Source organism: Lethenteron reissneri, chromosome 44 (genome assembly GCF_015708825.2).
Source record: "Lethenteron reissneri isolate LAM-NWPU_2019-01 chromosome 44, ASM1570882v1, whole genome shotgun sequence".
Classification (NCBI taxonomy): Eukaryota; Metazoa; Chordata; class Hyperoartia; order Petromyzontiformes; family Petromyzontidae; genus Lethenteron; species Lethenteron reissneri.
In genome coordinates, this window is record NC_083822.1 from 3545064 (window position 1) to 3564492 (window position 19429).

General features: G+C 46.4%; 1 protein-coding gene across 1 annotated transcript; it reads left to right on the top strand.

Annotated features, from left to right (window-relative positions):
* The first annotated feature begins 452 nt into the window (after positions 1-452).
* LOC133353589 (polyunsaturated fatty acid 5-lipoxygenase-like) lies at positions 453-19344 on the top strand. Its single transcript, XM_061569952.1, is given in 14 exon segments — positions 453-524; positions 526-653; positions 2138-2264; positions 6196-6286; positions 7479-7642; positions 8329-8461; positions 8905-9048; positions 10992-11111; positions 11490-11698; positions 12361-12676; positions 14256-14347; positions 15573-15664; positions 16932-17082; positions 17591-19344. Coding segments are annotated over 14 exon segments (2007 nt in total). The 3' UTR covers positions 17759-19344.
* The last annotated feature ends 85 nt before the right edge of the window (positions 19345-19429 follow it).

A 19429-nucleotide genomic window follows, 5' to 3' on the forward strand; every position in this document is an offset into this window, starting at 1 on the left:
GCACTACCAGCACCGCGGTGAGCCGGAGTGGACGCTGCTGTGCCCGCTTTCAGGATAATGATATGCACTGTCGTTGAAGTTGTTTCTTTTTTTTGCATTTTGACTGCTTGTGTTGTGGTTATTGCAAACATGATGCCTTGTATAAAGTTGTCAGTTTTGTACCAGTTGAAAGGGTGAAAACCTATTAATATATTTTGCCACTGGTAAATGAGGTCTCATAGTGTAAATGACCTCAGAAATAGTTCCATGATTGTCACTTCTGCGGACCATTCTAACATAAGGCGATGCACTGCTTTGTGAAAGTATGATATGAAAACGTTGTCTCGTGACGCGATTCCGATAGCACTTAGGTAACCCCATAGCAACAAGAAATGATGGACCGCGTGTGTACTATTGTTAACAATCAACGATTTTCTCAATTGAAACTTTACAATATTTCAGATTTTTTTGGAATGCTTTTTCTCCTTCTTTGTGATATAGTTTTCCCGCGTGTGCCTTTCGCTGCAGGACTGCCCGGCGTGTATTGTGGTGCTGCAAATGAATGATGGGATAGAGCAAGTGACCACGACATCTCCGCACAGCAACCCCATCTGGAACCAGAGCTTCTCCTTGGACCTCACAAAGGAGAGCACCCACGTGCAGCTCGCTCTGTGGTGGGCATCCCCCCCCCCCCCCCCCCACTTGAACAATACAGCAACAGGACAACGCAACCCACAGACTACGACTGAAAACAATTGGGTCGCACTACTAGTTGTGAATTGAAACGTGTTTTGTTGTCATCCTGCTTACATTTGAGAACCAGGAGTAGTTAAAGGGGAGAGCTTTACACCAAAAAAATTGAGCAACGGTAATTCCGTGACCTGAGCTGAAGAGTGGGAGTGGAAAAAAATCATTGAATGCAGCGACTGGTTGATTCTGATTGTGTGATAGAGACACCTATTCATGGATGACTGATTCACAATATTGTTTAAATCATCAAACTACAGTACTGCAGTGATTATTTAATTCAAGGTATTTTATTTCACCATTACTGCTTTTAATGCATCCAATTTTTCTCCCATCATTCTGCTTCTAGCTTAAGGACCACCACATGTAATAACAAGGATGTGTGTCATTGCAATCATCTCTGTGCTGAAGACGTCTTTCCAGTGTGCATGGAACAGTGACCTTGTTCCCTTTCTCTCGGAAGGGGGTTCCGATATTAACCATTTCTTCCTTAGCTCCGTGTCCAGATGTCCAGACAAAGTGGCAAGCTGTTAACTTCCTTGCCTTGTACACGGGAGGTGTGTGGGCTCAATCCCCACCCTGACGCTAGGTCTGAACGATTTGGGGAAAATATCTAATTGCGATTTTTCTGACAGATATTGCGATTTGATTTGCTTCAGTTCAATATTCACTGTGTAATAGATTTAAAATGTGATATTTTAATGGCACCACATGATACCATGAAAATATTAACTGCTCTATATATTCTAATGCAAGGATGACAATTTAAAAGATATGAATTGCTTCCAACAATTCATATGTATTTATCAACATGTATTTATGAAAATGTTTTAATTTAAATAGAACAATCAAACATAGAACAATTGTTACGTTTAATTTTATTTTATTCCTACGTGACTTTACCGAAAGAACCAAAGAGTATGGATTCCTGCAGTCACGAAAGCTTCAAATCAACATTCAAATCAATATTAAATAAATAAAGTTATAATAATTTAAATACAATAATTCCAATAAGAAAGTAATAGGACTTTTCACATCGCAAAAATCGCAGCCTTTGCGATTTGCTAATCGCATTGTTTTAGATTGCGCTTTCGATTTGAAATCGATTAATCGTTCAGCCCTACCTGTATGTTCTCCCCGTGGTCACGCGGATTTTTCTGGTTTTTCACTCCACAAATAGAAACATGCGTTTAGAGTATTGACTGCTGCTATACATTTCCACATAATGAGGAGCCACTTCGTTGCACAATCATTTGTGGCCAGGTCGCTTCTTAAAAAGAGCTATATAGCTGAGTGTGACTTACCTGGAAAAATACAAAATAAAATCGTTGTATAGATTATGATGCAGTAGGTGACGAAACTACAAGCACACGGATTTGATCGTTTACCTGTGACTCGATCGCGCCCGTAGGAGCGAGGAGAAGGGGTACAACCGGCAGCTGTCGGCGGTCAAGGTGCTGCTTACCGATGTGAGCACGGACACGAAACACATGCAACTCAACCTGCCGGGCCACGGCTGCCTGGACGTGGAGATGCAGGTGAATATGCAGCAGGTACGCACGCACGCACGCGGGCAGGCAGCAGCGTTTATGTAAACACCAGATACTCTGAGTGAGCATCTATTAAGGCCAGCGGGCCACATGAGGCTTTTGGCTGCCTTTGTCTCCCCTGCGTTGAGGAGGCCCACACCAAACCTTGTATTCATTCGAGGAAAATTTTCCCTCAGAGGCTCTGGCCAGATTCAAATTATATTTTTAGTTGACGTGCGTGGTCTGGTATCGAGCTATTCACGAGGAATTGTAATACGCCTGCTAAGCACTCGTGCATGGCGTAATGCGCAAGTTAAATAAATGAGTATTCGGGGCGGGCATGCTGGCATGAGCAGCAAGTAAAAGACTCAAAGACATGAGTGCCGGTGAAATTCCACGGTCAATGACAAAATGAATTCCTTAAAATGTACAAAATAAATAACAAGCAAGTAAGCCACTCGCACCCAACAATTGTTTTTTTGTTTACGAGAGCCATCACAATGATTATAGGACAGGGTTGCCACCTGTCCTGTTTTTTTCCAGGATCACCCTCTTTTTAAGGTAGCTGGTGCCCTGGGAAATTTATAAATATTCTCGGGGCATTAAATTTAACAGATCTTTTTTTGTCAGTTGGGCAATAATAATAATAATAAATACACCACTTGAGATGATGCATGTTCAGTAAGATCTCTTCTCCTTGTGGGATTTTGAGTTGTTCTTAATTCCATTGACATGTCCCAGGTTTTTTTGCACTTCAGAGGTAGCAAGCCGAGTATGAGAAGGGCCAATTTGTCTGAGTAATGGGTCAAGCTTTGGTTGAGTGACTTGGTGATGTGTTGTCGTGCCAGTACAGGCACGCCATGCAAGCCAATAAAAAACTACCAAATCACGCAGCACGCAGCACGCAGACTATCAAGGGCCACCGCTTCACGATGGCTGACAGCCTGTTTGTCAATCCAAAGTGGGATGAGGGCCTTCCCCATGTCGTGCAGGAAGCAAGGGTCATTTAACTATACTTCACCACACTGGTCAGTGCGGGTTGGTGAAGGTGGGTGCCCTCTACTGCCCACAATGCCTTCTACAGCTGTGTTGTGGTTGTTGCTCATCCAAGTACTATCCAGGCTCAATGCTGCTTAGCTTCATGACGTCGGGTGGATTCCAGGTGTTTGGTCAGAGGCCTCTGCTTAACAATGCTACAAATAAATAAACATAAAATTAAGTAAAGCCCAATGGCTGTAATTAGTGTAATTCATCCATGGCATTTGTGAGTTGGACACCATTGCTGTGTATCTGTAGCTTGGTTTCATGATTCACTTTCGTTTGGATGAACTGTAAGCACAGTTTTACCAAATCAACTGCATATGAGCTGGACGCAGCTTGGATCTGACCAGTGAACCAGTTTTATTCCACTCTGGGATTTGTCAACGCTCCATTGTAGATGTAAGAAAAGTAACACTCCTCCAATTATAAACACAATTAGCTCACGCAGTTCTCCGAACAGTTTTCTCAACCGTACCCTGCCAGGATAATTTTTCAAAGAACAATTTTCAAATCCTGTGAGAATTGTTTATCTTTCTTTCTTCCAGCACCGTTTTATTCCCCGCACTCCAACCAGGCTTTGTACAGATTTGTTTAATATCCCAATGGGCAAATGTACAGCCCCAAGGCTGTTTTTCACAAATGTTACCAAAGAAAGCAAATTTGAGGTGCAACAACTGGGCTGGTGATCGCGAGCGCATGACGCCCATTACAGGATTACAGCTTCTTTTTTATATTTATAATAAGCAGGGTGAATCTTGAAACAAGGCGTAGGTGTTCAGGAGATCATTCAGAACAAAGAATGTCACAAAGATCAGTGTAAAAAAGCAAATAACCACACACCTCACCGAAGTTATTTTAGTCAAACAAATTGAATTGCAGCTCTCCGACGTATTTAGCGACTGCATTCTGGACGTGCAGCAAAACGTCAGACGCCAAAGTTGAGCCAGAAAACACATCAGAAAGTTCCGCGGCCAAATCTACTGCCAACACTTACGCAGTTGTAACGATGATAGCATGAGTATTAACAAGTACGGTATGTACCAAAGCAAACAATCAAATACTGTTTGACTGAACTTGGGACTTTTTTTTTCCTTTATGTAAAATGGTCACTCTGTGTGCCCTACATTTGTGCACATAGCATATTTCCCCTGTTTAACACATAGGCTTTTGCGACCAACATTATCCATAATACAAGGTTTTTGGGTTAGATCGCATGAATATATAAATGTCGTTAAACCCGCCACCACCCGAGAAAGCCAATTTTAAGGTTTGTCACGTTAACAGAACATGCAAATTCGTCACTAGTATAGCACACCAGTGTTGGAGAGTAAATCCACATAATGCACAATCTCAGTAGGATGTTTTGCCAGTAATCACCACTAGCATCATCAGGCGATGGCCAGATTTGTGAATGTTGTGGATTTACTCTCCAACACACCGGTGTGCTGTACTAGTAACGAATTGGCATGTTCTGTTTACGTGGCAAACCTTACTAATTGGCTGTGTCGGGTGCTGGCGGGTTTAACGACATTTATATTTACGAGAACTAACCCAAAAAATGTGTATTATGGACATATCTCCCCTAATTGCTCTCAAGCAATGTGAACGGAGCAGTGCGTGACGTCAGCCGCACCGCATCGGAGTCGCGGAGTACATTATAATGATGATGATGATGACGGTGATGTGTCTGGCTGCAATTGGAGATTAAGTGGTCAGCAACGTAATAATAATTGGCCTCAATCATTCAATCAAGTGACACGCCTGTAAAGTGGAAATCTTGATAAGGCAGACCCATTAAACATCGAAAATAGCTGCCATATTCACCGAAATGACGAGCGATATTTAAATGCAGTAGATCCACACTTAAGAAAAACATTGCCACGTCACCACCCATGACATACCAGGATTCATTGTAATAGTATTGAAAGACCAATTTGTATTAATTTTGTGGAATTGGTTAGGTTAATATAACCTCGTCATGGCTATGGGTACATTTCGTGCCCTCTGCCCGTTAAAAAAAAATACCTGATAAAACAAAGACTATATAACAAAGACTGTAATTTTCAAAGTATTACAGGCGCTAAGAAATGTTAACACCACAATTGAAATGTGCTGCTTTACATGATGTTCTGTGTATGATTATTTTATTTATTTAGAGGTCATTCTGACAGTTTTTTTTCCAATTTAATCATCCAAATCATAGGCTTGCTTGAATTCAATGTCGTTTGCATACAAATCACTTGCGAGTACAACCATGCGGAGGGAAGAACCCAGAGTAACAACGAACATGAACTCTGTTTTCCGAGTTCGTAGAAAATCACCAGCAACGGAATTCGTGCCCTGAAATGACGGCCATAAATCCGGAGGCCAAGCACGCTGCGCAACTCTGCGCAACTCTGATGGTGCGGGGAGTTCTTTGTATGTTGAACTTCTTTCGCACCGTACGTAGCTAACCGTGCTGATAAGATGTGCGGGGGAAGGACAACAAACTAAACACAACAATCAGTTATTAAGAAATTAGTTTTCAATCTGTACGATTTAAAAGTGCAGAGCCCCAGTGGCTTCCTCATATCGGAAGGAAGAGCACTCCAAACGGCGGCTGAAGCGCATCTGAAATCGCGCGATGTAGTGACCGTCTTTGCTCGATGGCCAGCCAAAAACCGCTGCTGCGAGCATGAGCGGAGTTCACGTGATGACGGTTTATGCTCATTGACGAGATCGGCAAGTTGTTGTGGTTCATTCGTGGCAAACACTTTGTGCGCAATGAGCGCGACCTTACAATGTATTCGTTCGGCAACCGAAAGCCAATGCAGCTCGGCGAGCACTGGACGGACACGGTCGGATCTTGCAGTTACTGGTGTGCAGTGTGTGCCATTTGCATCTGGTTGTGTGCGTCCAGACAGGAGCTGCGGTGCAGGCCACCCCCAGCGTGCTGGACACCATTCGTGACGACCTCCTGATGCTCGTGAGGTCCTTCATCGAGGACCCTGGTCAGACTCTTACCTTGTTACCGCCGGCTTGTGTTGACGTGGCTCCAGGTCAATCAGCTTGCCAGTGAATTCCACCACCGTCTTTTTAGCCACCCCTGGAAATGCATGCAGCCCTACGCAGGGGAACAGCACTCACGTGGTGCGCTATTAAAGATTGCCTCCACTTACCTGTTGTATTCCAATGATTGAATCCCTTCCTCATGTCACCCGCAATTTGAAAACCTGGGGTGCAGCTCACTTCCTACCTGAACTGGAGCCATGATATTACTGATATATAATTTTTCAACAAGAGCGCAGCAAGGCCAGTGAAAACAAATTTAACATAAATAATGGATTGATTTATGTATGTATGTGGCAATGTACAGTAAAAGTGTAGGCACATATTATTAATGATTAGGCACGTGATAATTGGTTCTTTACCCTTCTATCTGGCAACAAAACTGACACCTTTTTGCAAGGAGTCATGTTTGCATAGACCGCAATACCTGCAGTCATAATACAAACAAAAGAACATAACTCTGATAATGTGCACTGTCCTTGAAGTTGATTGGTCCACACCCGAGACTTCAAGGACAGTGCACATTATCAGAGTTATGTTCTTTTGTTTGTATTATGACTGCAGGTATTGCGGTCTATGCAAACATGACTCCTTGCAAAAAGGTGTCAGTTTTGTTGCCAGATAGAAGGGTAAAGAACCAATTATCATATTTTTACTGGCAAATGAGGTCCCCATAGATTAGGCACGTTTCAGGGTATACAAAATATGTGCCCCCGAGTATAAATAAGCCTCTTAAAGCAACTTCAGAAGTAGTTCTGTAATGTCAGCTTCTGGGGCCGTCCTCTGATACAAAGTGATGTACTGCTATCTAAAGATCCAAATGGAAATGTCCTTATGATGTCAATCGCGAAATTAGAATTGTGAGAAAAAAAATTCCAAGGCCCGTGGTCCACTGGCAGCCCCATGGTGGCCTTTAGTGCGGCCCCTGGCAATACACAAACGTGACAACACCTCCAATCAGCATCGTGCTGCTGTCAAACCCCAATGGTTTCAAATGTGTGGCGGCCCTCGCACTGATGATGTCTTATTGGCGAAAGTGCCCCCCCACCCACCCCCTCTGAAAATGCGTAAAGAACGCTGCCCTAATGTACCGTCGGTGACTGAAGGACGGCGAACGTGCGGCTCTGTGTGCAGACCACCCCTACACGTGGACCATCATGCCGCGCATGCAGTCGGAGCCCAACCTGGCGCTGGAGGCTCTGCCGGGCTACGCCGAGATGCCCATCTCCACCGAGATGCTCTCCCCGAACAAGATCGCCCGCGTCATCGAGCGCGCCACGGAGTTCGTCCACTCGCAGGTCACTCTCGCAGACCTGTCCACCCCTTGTCAGTGCCCTACCTTATTACGGACCAATTCAGACCTTATTGGTCACCCCGTGCCCTTATACATCTCGACGTTCATCCTACAAAGTCCCATCACAAGGGAGAAACACAAATAGACATTTTTGTTGTTGTTGCCCGTATTGAAACGGCTGTGCGCCGTGTGGACCTGAAAACTCAATTTCCCTGTACAAGAATACGGATTAGCGTATGGGTTGACAGGTGTGCTCTTGCCAAAGCGAGACTCACCCTGGCCTCTCGCAACTGCTCGCCTGGTTTCAACAAACACACGTGACTCTCGCATTGCGGACTTGTTGCATTGCTCGTAGTCATTATGCCGCATCATTATACGGAGAAAGATCGAATAGTAAAACCGCACGAACTATCTCTCTCTCAGCTGCAGCCCCCTCGTCGTGGCCAGCAGCAGCAGCAGGAGACTGCGACGTTGGCTTTTAGCCCCTGAAATCACATTGCTGCTGCCATCAAGCGCACGCAAAGAATATAATTTCTACTGCTGATGATAATTGCGACGCTACCACATTACAGACAGGCGGACGGCTGGACTGGTGGACTGGTGGACTGATTGAATAACCCCATTTCAAGCACTGTTGAAATTACATTGAATCATCAGTCGAGGGTGCTGGCGTGCGTGTGTGCACTGCAGGCGGGCTTGACCCAGCGCTACAGGGAGAGTGAGGACAAGTGGACGGCCTTCTTCAGCGGCTTCCTCAAGCCGCCCTGCTCCATGATTGAGCGCTGGAGGGACGACGAGGAGTTTGCGCGCTCCTTCATACAGGGTGGGGGCCCTCGCTTCGCCCCGGCTCGCTCTCTCTCTCGCTCACATGTCGCCGTGGGGGTGAGCTGGCCACGCGCAACCAGCACCAGCGAGGCCACCCATGCGCCCGGTGGACGCGCTCCGAAACCCAGCGAGCCGAAATTCGATGCCTGCTCACAGCCGTCGACACCAGTGGCGAATATTTGATCTGGTTCAGGGCCTCCCCTACGTCGACTCAGCCTCATATTAGTACCTGATACGGTGTGTAAAGATAGCCAATAATGGAGGCAAAGGCAGCCAGGCGTGGTGTTGGCCACCCAACCCCTCGTGTGTCGTGCCAGCCTTCTTCGGTGCTCGCTACCAGCACTTGCCTCAAACGTATGTAAAGGCTATACGGGGGATCTTTGTATGTGGGTACATGGTGTGGATGTGAGAGCATCTGGTTGCGTGTGTCCACGGCTGCAGGAGCTAACCCCATGCTCATCAAGGTGTGCAGCAGCCTGGACCAGGTTCCGCCCGACATGCGCTGCCTGCTAGGGCAGGACCGCACGCTGGAGGAGCTCATGAGCGAGAAGCGTCTGTTCGTCGTCGACTACAAGGCGCTCGCGGGTGAGAGCCGCTCACGCACGCGCGGCACACAGACGTGCGTGTGGCACGCACATCTGCTGCGTGATCTGCGGAGTTGCGTAAGCATTCTAGCTGGGATTGTCTTTTTGAATGATTGGGTTGACTGTCTTGCCACGAACCTCACTCTCATGTGTGGAGAGCTGGTGGGAAAGTCCAAAATAGAGCCTTTTTGGGTTGGATCGTGTAAATATAAATGTGTCGTTAAACCCGCCACCACCCAACACAGCCAATTAGTAAGGTTTGTCACGTAAACAGAAATGTGGATTTACTCTACGACACACCGGTGTGCTATACTCGTGTAGTGTTCTTCATGGAGGCACACACTTGAACTTGGAGGCAACACGTTTATTGCACGGCCCTAACAGTGCTACTACTTAAACGTTACAACGGTTAACTAGACCCCAACAGGGCAACTACATAACAAGGCCGGTCAGTAACGTACTGCCGACCATCCCGTCTCATATGCGACCGACGACCCAGAGCGAAGACCGAAGAGCGAGGATCGAAGACCGTAGGGCACGCCGACTTCCCCCAGAGAGCTCCGATCGCTCCCAGGATATGTACATTATACGTATTTAGGTGGGAGCGGTAGTGTAGCGGTTAGCGTGCTGCACTACGAACCCAGCGACCCGAGTTCGATTCCTGCTCATGGCCAACACCAGTGACGATTATCTAAACTGCTCTTGAGCCTCCCCTAGGTCGACTCAGCCTAAAATGAGTACCTGGTGCGTAGTGTAACCATCGCCACTGGGGAGACAAAGGCGGCCGGGCATGGTGCTGGTCACACACTCCTTGTGTGCCGTGCTGGCCTTCGTAGGTGCTTGAAAACAGCACTTGCTCCTACAGTCTGTTAAGGCTATACGGGTCTTTGTGTTCATACGTATTTATATCAGTTGTGAGGATGTGGTGCTGGTTTTCGGATGAATTAGAAAATTAGGCCTAGAAAGAATATATCGGATGATCTGAAAATGAATGTTGTCTTGAATTGATCTAAAAATGCAATGTCACAAGAAGTGACATCGCTTCTGTAGTATATGACTATCCCGACAAAAATTCTGTCACGTAATATACTTTCGAGAAAATTTGTTTCAAAATACTTACATTTAAATTATATGAAACGTCATGTTAAAACTTAAAAATGCTAGGATTAATATGAACAAATATGTTGTAATTGTTAAATATTGTGTGGAAACAATTACAATTATGAACATGTATCCAATTTAAATATTTTTTAAAATATAGATATATAAAATGAAATCGAAAATTGGGCCGAACAAATAAAAATCCGCCAACAGGTAAGTGAACCTGCCATGGCTCACCCTGAGGTCAAATTATCCTACAATGAGTGCTTAACCTAAAGGGCATCAGCAACAGATCCGGTGCTACAAAGGTGACCGGTAATGGGTGATTTGCCCAACAATATTCGTAAGCTGTGCCAGCTTAATATTTTGCGTTTATTCTACAAGTATACTATAAGTACATCTTGCTTTCTACTTTGTTACTGGACATTTTAATTTAAATATGTAAATAAACTCCCGATCCACAGTAAACTAAGAATGGATGTAATTCTGAAACAGGCTTTAATTTCAATGAACGTTTTAGCCAGAGGGCTCAAGGGAGCCAAAATTAACCGCGAAGGCAATTTTCACTCACAAGAAGTAACACAATCGGTATTACACGTGGCAGACGGCACAACAGGGCCTTTGTGTTTCGTGTTGTGTCCCAGGCAGATCACAGCCAATAGGGATTTGTAGGCAGAGTTTGAAGCTTTAAGACAACCCTTGCCACCTCATGAGCCCCCAGGCACGGCTCACTCCACACAGTGGGGAAGAGAGATGCGTGACCGGCGTAGTGTGCCCCGCGAAATGTCTTTAAAGTGGGAGCTAATCGCCGATGGGTGCGCGCTCGCGTGTGCGATACCACAGACATCCCGCTGCACCTGGAGAAGAAGTTCTACGCGCCCGTGGTGCTGCTGTACCGCGAGATGTGCCCGGACGGAACGGGCCGACTCATGCCTCTCGGCATCCAGCTCACTCGCAAGCCCCGTGAGCTCCGCTGGCGCGACACACCCGCGGCGAGGGCCGGACTAAGCTTCTTGGGGGCCTGGGACTGCTGTACTTGTGTTGTCCCCCCCCCCCCTCCCTGTATATTCAATTCCTTCTCTCTCCTGCTTTACCACCACCAACACCACCCATGCACAATGGCACACGCCATTGTTGGCAACGACCAGCTTGGTTGTTTGAGGTCTGTTTTTTTAAATGCGATATATGAATTGTAAAGCTACATCAAGTAAAAACAATTCATATTTGCACATAGCAATATTATTATAAATCACGCAAGGTATTAGGATGCATTTAAACCACAAACCACAGCCCCACCACCACCACGCTCATCAAATTCCACATTTTTGTCCCGTGCCACAGCCGGCAAGAACCTGGTGTACACACGGAGGAGCCCTCCCTACCGCTACCTCTTCGCCAAGATCCACGTGGGCTGCGCTGAAAACCAGATGCACCAGTTCGTGTCGCACCTGGCGCTCACCCACCTGCTCATGGAGCCCTTCGCCATTGCCGTGCACAACTACCTGGGGCCCAAGCACGCCCTGGGCCGCCTCCTGCGCCCACACTGCACGGTACGGGGACCTCAGAGGGCAGCGCGTAACTCACGCGCGTCATCAATGTCCGGCCGAGACCGATATTTGTGTCTCCCTCGCCTGTTCGCCGAATAATCCGCCCGGTGGCTCAGAGGCAGGGCGAGCGCCGCGCTTTTGTCATTTCGGTGGCCCAGATCGCTTTGCAAATGAGACTATCCTGGGCCCTCGGATTGTTACCTGGTTACCTCCGATGAGCAGGTTTGGCGACGTGCGGTGCGAAAGAAGTTCAAGATGCATACAAAATAAATTAAACGCGATAACGTACCGACGGAGGTGGTTGGGTAGCTCAGAGGTCGGAGCGCTGAGCTGGCACTGCCAGGATCCTGGGTTCAAATCCAGGCAGCCACCTTTCCTTGAACTGGGTTTTCCAATATAGCGAGTTGAAGACCACACACCGGTTCTGCACTTAATTTGGTCAAATTTCAGTTCTGAGAATGGAAAATATCTGTTCGCCTGTTAGGAGACGATCATTACTCTCTAGGACAGTGCTGCCAAATTCGAAATCAGCTGCGAGCCGTGTGCGCCAACCACAGCGCCACCGAGCCAGATCAAGCAGACCCACCCTGCCTGTAAGCGACTTGCACACAGACCACTGAGGCCAACCAGCACAATCGATCGCTCTGCCGCCCGCCGTTCCGCAGGACACGATCGGCATCAACTACGTGGCGCGGCACACGCTCATCGCGGCCGTGGGTCCGCTCACCAACTCCACGTTCGCCGTGGGCACGGTGGGCGGCCTGCGGCTCGCCGTCGAGAGCTTCCAGCGCTACCACTTCATGGAGATGAGCTTCCCACGCGAGCTGCAGAACCGCGGGTTCGACGCGGCCGGCTCCGACGGACTCGAGGACTTCCTGTACCGCGACGACGGGTTCAAGCTGTGGCGCGTGCTGGGCACTTACGTGCGGGAGGTTGTGTGCCGCCACTACCACACGGACGCCGATGTGCTGCACGACAAGGGTGAGCGCACGTGTCGGCCACGGAGAGGGTGCACCAGCTTCTGGACGATGACGACAGCTTGGGTTTTCGTGGCTGGTTTGTGTAGTAGCTTCCCCAATGTTTGTTCAGGTTGTATTGCATGTTGCTTGGCTCATTGTTTAGCATGTTGCTTCATGTGCCGAAAGCTTTAGTCTTCTAGCACGTGGATGGAAATGTTGGACATGGTGCCGGACAATACGCAGCATCGAGGGCAATAGATTCGTTCTACTTTTTATCTTTGAGTGCCAATCCGTCGTACGTGTGGGATATATTTCCGGGTAATTTGGTTACTGTCCATGTGACAATAACACTACTCTAGTAAAAAAAGGTATTGGCCAAGCAGACTAATGTAGAACCCTCCAGCAAAAATATTAACATTGTGACTCTGCGAGTCTTAGCTGTGCAACTTCCGTATGACATTATACAATGTGGCAGCTTGGTGCGGGAGTAGAACACATGGCTAGCTGTGAAAAGATATAGAGATAAAATCCTGATCAAGGGTCGTTGACTCAACCTTTTATTCGTCCAGGATCAATGAAATTGAGTGCCACTTTTTGGATAAGTCAACTATCATATGAATGTGGAATTCCCACCACTGACTCTGGAATCCAACGGGAGGTGAGTGCCACCCAAGGTTCAATTGGGTGGGAAACCACTTCATTGCCTGGGTGGGAAACCACTTCATTGTCTTCCTGGCCAACACGTGTGTCGAGTAGCATTGATTAAAGCCAGTGATGAAAATTCCACATTGCTGTTGGCAAATGCCAGCCTCTGAATAGGACTCTCAATAAGACTGAGAAAGATGGTACACACGATGTGATTGTGTGAATTTCCCTACAGCAGAGATTTAAACTTGGGACCAAAAATTTAGTTTGGTGCTCAATCAAAAATATAAATTTTATTTATCCAGATATAACCTGAATAAGTTTTAAGACTATTCTGCCCTGGGCTGTATGGCCAACTTGTTTACAATTTCGATTTAAAGCTTTCGTGCCTGGAGGGATTCATCTTCTTGGTTCTTTCGGTAAAGTCACGTAGAAGGGAAATAATAAAATAATAAAAATAAAACATAATAAAATACAATTCTCACAATTTGTATTTTATTATGTTTTTAATTATGTTTTATTTTTATTATTTTATTATTTCCCTTCTACGTGACTTTACCGAAAGAACCAAGAAGTTGTTTACAATTATTCTAACATATGGGAGGACGCTAAAAGTGTCTGGGGAATACCGACACCGATTAGGGGATAATACTCGAAAATCCATACGGATAGTTCATCAAACAATTTCCTCAAATGCTACGTACAAACGACCTCATAGCCCAGCAGGTTTGGACGTCGCATTCATATTTATCTGTAGAAAGAACAAATCCTACAAGGTAATGGAAAGTATTATCATTCTGTTAACGCAACACAAAAAGACGAGACCGCCACCGCACTTTGCATCAGTAACAACCAATGTGCTGTGGGTTTAGATGACGATTTCCCATCACCCCACAGCAGAGCAGTGATGAGTGCGTGCGTCACCGTGCTTTGCACGTTGTCCGTATGTGTTACAGGCCTGCAGGATTTTGCAGCCGCCCTGGCTGATCGTAGGAGAGGCAACGTGACTGGGTTCCCGTCTCCCATCACCACCAGAGAGCTTCTGATGGTAACAACTCCGACAGCTCGATGTGTTCACCGAGTCACACGGCATAATTGAAGTCGATAGGTTAGCAGACAGACCAAATGCAGAATAAATGAATTATAGATGAACATAAGATGCATGATTGTGCAAATGAGTTGACGGATGCATTGTAGGTTCACAGACTTGATAACAGATGGACAAGGGGGGCTTGAAATAATGTTTTATGGAATACCAACCATTACCAATGTACATATTTGAATATGCTACGTGCAATAAAAAGCAACTCTTCACCTCACAGTCAGACACGTTCCATCTTTACCCACTGATCGTCTGTCTCCATCCGACCGATATTTGGATAACAGGCATTGCATGCATTTGCTGATTGACACTGAACGACGGGACTGTTGAGGGATGGCCTAGTGCTGGCCATCCCTCGTGCAGGTGATATCGCTGGTGGTGCGCATTACACACATTGCAGAGGCGCAGCTGCAGATTGATACGAACTGAACTAAGACGTGACTTGCGTGACATAGGCTTAGGCACCTTCTGTGTGTTGGCAGTGGAAATTCCACAATCCCATCATGGAGGGGGGAAAGTCTTTTCCAAGGACAACACCTGTTGACTTCCCACAAAGTGGTACTCATTTCAACCATCCTAGACAGATGATGGGCTGAGTTCATCATAACTATAATTCATAACAATTATCGTAATACTAGGGATACTGCTGTGGTGTAATGGTGAGAACAATGGACTTGGACCATGGACGATTCAGAGGTCTGCCCCTGTTGGGTCTCCTGGTGCGAAGTTGAAACAATGGGGAAAGTTTATTTTATTCCACCACCACTGTTCTCCTGGCAGTATAAATGAGTGCCACAGTTAGTCGATTTGGATAAACCCACTTTTCTGTTAATGCCATCTCCTGGCCACCGCACAGTTTTGGAAGTTCACGAAACATATGTGATGCATGTACGTTGAATTTCTTTCACACCGTACGTAGCCAACTCTGCTAATCAGAAGTGCGAGGGTAAGGACAATACACTAAACACAAAAAATCAGTTCTAAACAAATTATCTACAAACCCGAGCCTCCAAAGCCATGCATCACAATTTGCGCCAACACAGAAGGCTTTAAACTTGGAACCTCTCGGCTGCATATCAAGTGCTCGTACCACAGCACAAATTGGCCAGGCTCTTAAGAAGTAAATTATGTCATTGGACAAAGTGGTGTGTGCCTGTCCTCTCTGTTGTAGGAATGCCTGACTAACATCATCTTCACGGCCAGCGCTCAGCACTCTGCCGTTAACTTTCCCCAGTGGGATTTCTACGCGTACGTCCCACCACGGTAAGCCGGGCCCCGAACACGATCCCAAAGCACCGCGTCGGCCACTCTAAACGGTAACAATCTCCAGGTCGAGTTAAACTTGGGATTACAAACCTCTGAGACAGGAAAACCCAGGACATTCCGTGAGAAGGAGAAGATCTCGCAATGCCGGAAGAGAAAATAACGACATGTAAACAAATTGTCTCCGGTGGTCATTGCGAGTTGGTATAGAGCAGTGGTTCTTAACCGGTGGTGCACGCACCCCCTGGGGGTGCGAGATGCCCTTTCTGGGGGTCCGAGACATGCCAGATTTTTTTAGGAGGTAAATCTTCGAAACACAAATTAACCACGGGCACGTAAGTACAACTACTTTGTTTCATCAAACCCTATGTATGTATTAACATTATACATGTCTTAACGATTAAGACCAAATGTGTGCAAGGCTGCAGTAAAGGTAAAGAAGCACTAATATAGAGGAACTCAGAACCGATTCCCATATCAATCGCCACTGATGTTAACCGTGGCCAGGAATCGAAATTAGGTCACCGAGTTCAGAGCACATTGTACAAACCATTGTGCCAAATGCATGGGTGTCTAAGCTCACATCATTGCAACTCGGTGTAGTGTGGGTTAGTTGTATAACTATGTGATTAGATTGGAAAACCTCACTGAGTCTCACGATAATATTTTTTAAGGTTTCTGCTTTGGGAAGTTGGGTGAATTTTATGTTTACTTATTTCAGCAAGAAGGGCCTACAAAGCTGTTAGGGCTCTATTGTATGGATAAATCCCATGCATGAGTGACTCTTAAGCGCTCCACACAGACATATTTAAGAATCCCTGGCTGTACTGCCATCTCTTGGCCACCTCACAGTCCATGCCTAATGCAACTTGATATCATGTAACTGTGACACTTTCTAATGCTCTTAGTTGTTTGCGATGCGCTTACAATTGTAAGGGATGCTGCTGTGGTGTAAATTGTCAGCGCGTTGAACATGCATTGGCTTGATTCAAATGTTCCAGCTCAGAAGATGAAAACAACTGTGCAAGTTTTTCTGCCCACCCAGCAGAATAAATGGCTACAGGGCAGTCAGTCGATGGCCATGTCATGTTGTGGGGTGAAGCGTGGGTACACCCACCTCTTCCAACAAGTCTGGTCAACACAGACGAGTCGACCGAATGCCCTCTATAGATTTGCAGGGCTGTACCTTTGCCGTTGTTTCAACATCGTTTGCTGTGACCGTGTGGGTGGCCATTGCCCGTGCCTCTCCTGCCTTGTGTGCTCACAGCCCCGAGCAGCTGACCAAGTTCATGCCGGAGGGGGACGAGGACATCACGTGGGACTTCATTGCGAGTGCACTGCCCGACATCGGCGTCTCCATGTTCCAGATCCTCTTCTCGCACATCCTGTCCATGCCATCGCTCGTGCCTCTCACCAAGGTGAGGCTCCGGGAGTCACACTTCTCCAGGGTCACGCATTAAGAACAATGAGCGGGGGGGGGGAGGTCGGGGGGGGGGGAGAAAATCCACATCATTGAACTGAGCTCAGCAGATTTGTAATTGTGCAAATTTGGAATGAATTGAAATCTTGCAGTTTTGTTTCACTAAGTGTAACATCAGACAACGCTTACCTAAACTGAAGATAATTAACTCTCAGACACGTGATTCGATGCATGTTACCGTAAAGCACGAGTAACCTATAATCAATGAATCAACGCTTCGTGACATGTCTGGTGCTCACTCAAAAATAAATCTCCATCCAGGAAACACACATGCATCAAAGCCGTAAGTGAAATGGACAAGACGTGTTTATTCTTATGCACCTCGCATTTCACCCGCCCTGCAGAATGCCGAATGAGTGAAACACAGTACGGTTGTTTAGAGTTTCCGACGGCTCTCTTGACATTTGAGCGTGACCTCGCGGCCGTTCCCCTGCTGTGTATTTCAGCTCAACGCAATCGGAGACGAGTTTCCGGGCATCCAAAACGACTTTCAAGCTCATCTGCGCAAGCTGTCCTGCGAAATCAAAGAGAGGAACGCACGGTTGGAGGCCGTGGGGAAAGTTCCGTACCCATATCTGGATCCAGAAAATGTTGCAAGCAGCACCGACATTTGAGCATAGTCGAAGAGCGGTTGCTTATCCGTGGATCTCAATGAACTGCAAACACTCTGTTTAAAAGAATGTGGTGCATGCCTCTTAACCCTTTCCCATTCCGTATGTCATCGAAACGGAACCGGAAGAAAAACTTAAATAAAACAACACAAGTTCATTGGACGTTAGTAAAACATGTGCCTGACTGCATTAGACCAATTCCACATGGGAGTCTAGCCTGACCCTTGACCTGATCAGTGAATAAGGGAAAGAAGCTGATTAACAGCAAGTTCATTTAAACAAAAGTGTCCGTATGCAAAAGCGTTCGCATTCAGATACACCTACAAGCTTACTAACATACACACGTAAAGAGACCTTCCCGTCTCTCTAAAAACCAGCACGCTTAGCGGTCACCTATTATGGCCAGCACGGGAACGCTTGTCCTGCAGCTGTTGGCACGCTGCACCAGATGTTTCATTGAAAGCACAAATATTCAGGGGAAGGCAGACAAAGCAACAGTGATTGGCTGTGCCTACCGAACAATACGTCTCTTCTAACGTGCCTATGCCATTGCCTATTTAATTAGTTTCCCAGAAACTAAGCGTGTCATATAAGCCATATATTCCACCGGCTACGCCGAGCAACGAATACACTGTGCACGGAATGGCTATAACCTCCTTTTGCATTTGATTTAATGTGAAAACCACCGAGGATTGGGGCTCTCGCCTGGTTACCGAGGCAGCCGTTAGCACTGCTCTATATTTTCTTTATGAGCTCTCTCGCACAACGCGTTACATGAATGAACTCCATTAATCTCTTCTCCCACTATGAGCCAGCCCTCCGAGTTCATGTTTCCCTAACATGGTAATTGGTATTCACGGGCCGTAAGGCAAGGAGCTTTCAGAATATCAAACAAGCCTCATTAAGCCTCTCGATTTCCCTGTGTACAGTCATTACGAGCGCATAACTGCCACGCTCACTCGTCACTCTTGAACAGAGTGTTATTATATTTACATGAGCCTGTAATTGCACAAAATGCCACATGCCACTGGAACCCTTACGCAAAGAGTGAAGCATTTAAAATGCCACCCCCCCCCCTACAATAATATGGAGAAATTATAGTGAAAACATAATTTGATTTAAAAAACCTGGAAACACCTACCACCAATCTCAATGCACTTATACAATCCTTTAACACCCTCCTCTAAGATATGGAACCATTGCCTTAATTTCAATCGTCTGTTGATGATAACCGGGTCATTCAAAATCAATGGGGTGTCTGTAAATGGATCACCCTTGGCTACGAACGGTGCGAAATAAGTTCAACATCCATGCATAACCCTGAAGATTCAAGTTTAGTTTTGTTTAACCAGATGAAAGCTCAAGAGACCAGGATTAAATTTATTTGCCGGTGACCTGGGGCAATAGAGGGCGATGATGACTGTGCACTAACCCAATTGAGTAATTTGCGGTGTAATTTAAGAATTTTTGCAAGTTTGGACACTGACACCAGAATACAGTGGCCTCCTCTTTGCGAATGACGTCAGGGGGTTTTTAACATCCACTGTGGAGCAGACGGCGCGTAGTGTTATCGTGGTTATGGGGCGCCACGGTGCGAGATGTTAACTACCTTGCCTGGTATGCATGAGCTTGTGGGATTGATCCCAATCCTGACTAGTGTATGTTTGAAGTTTG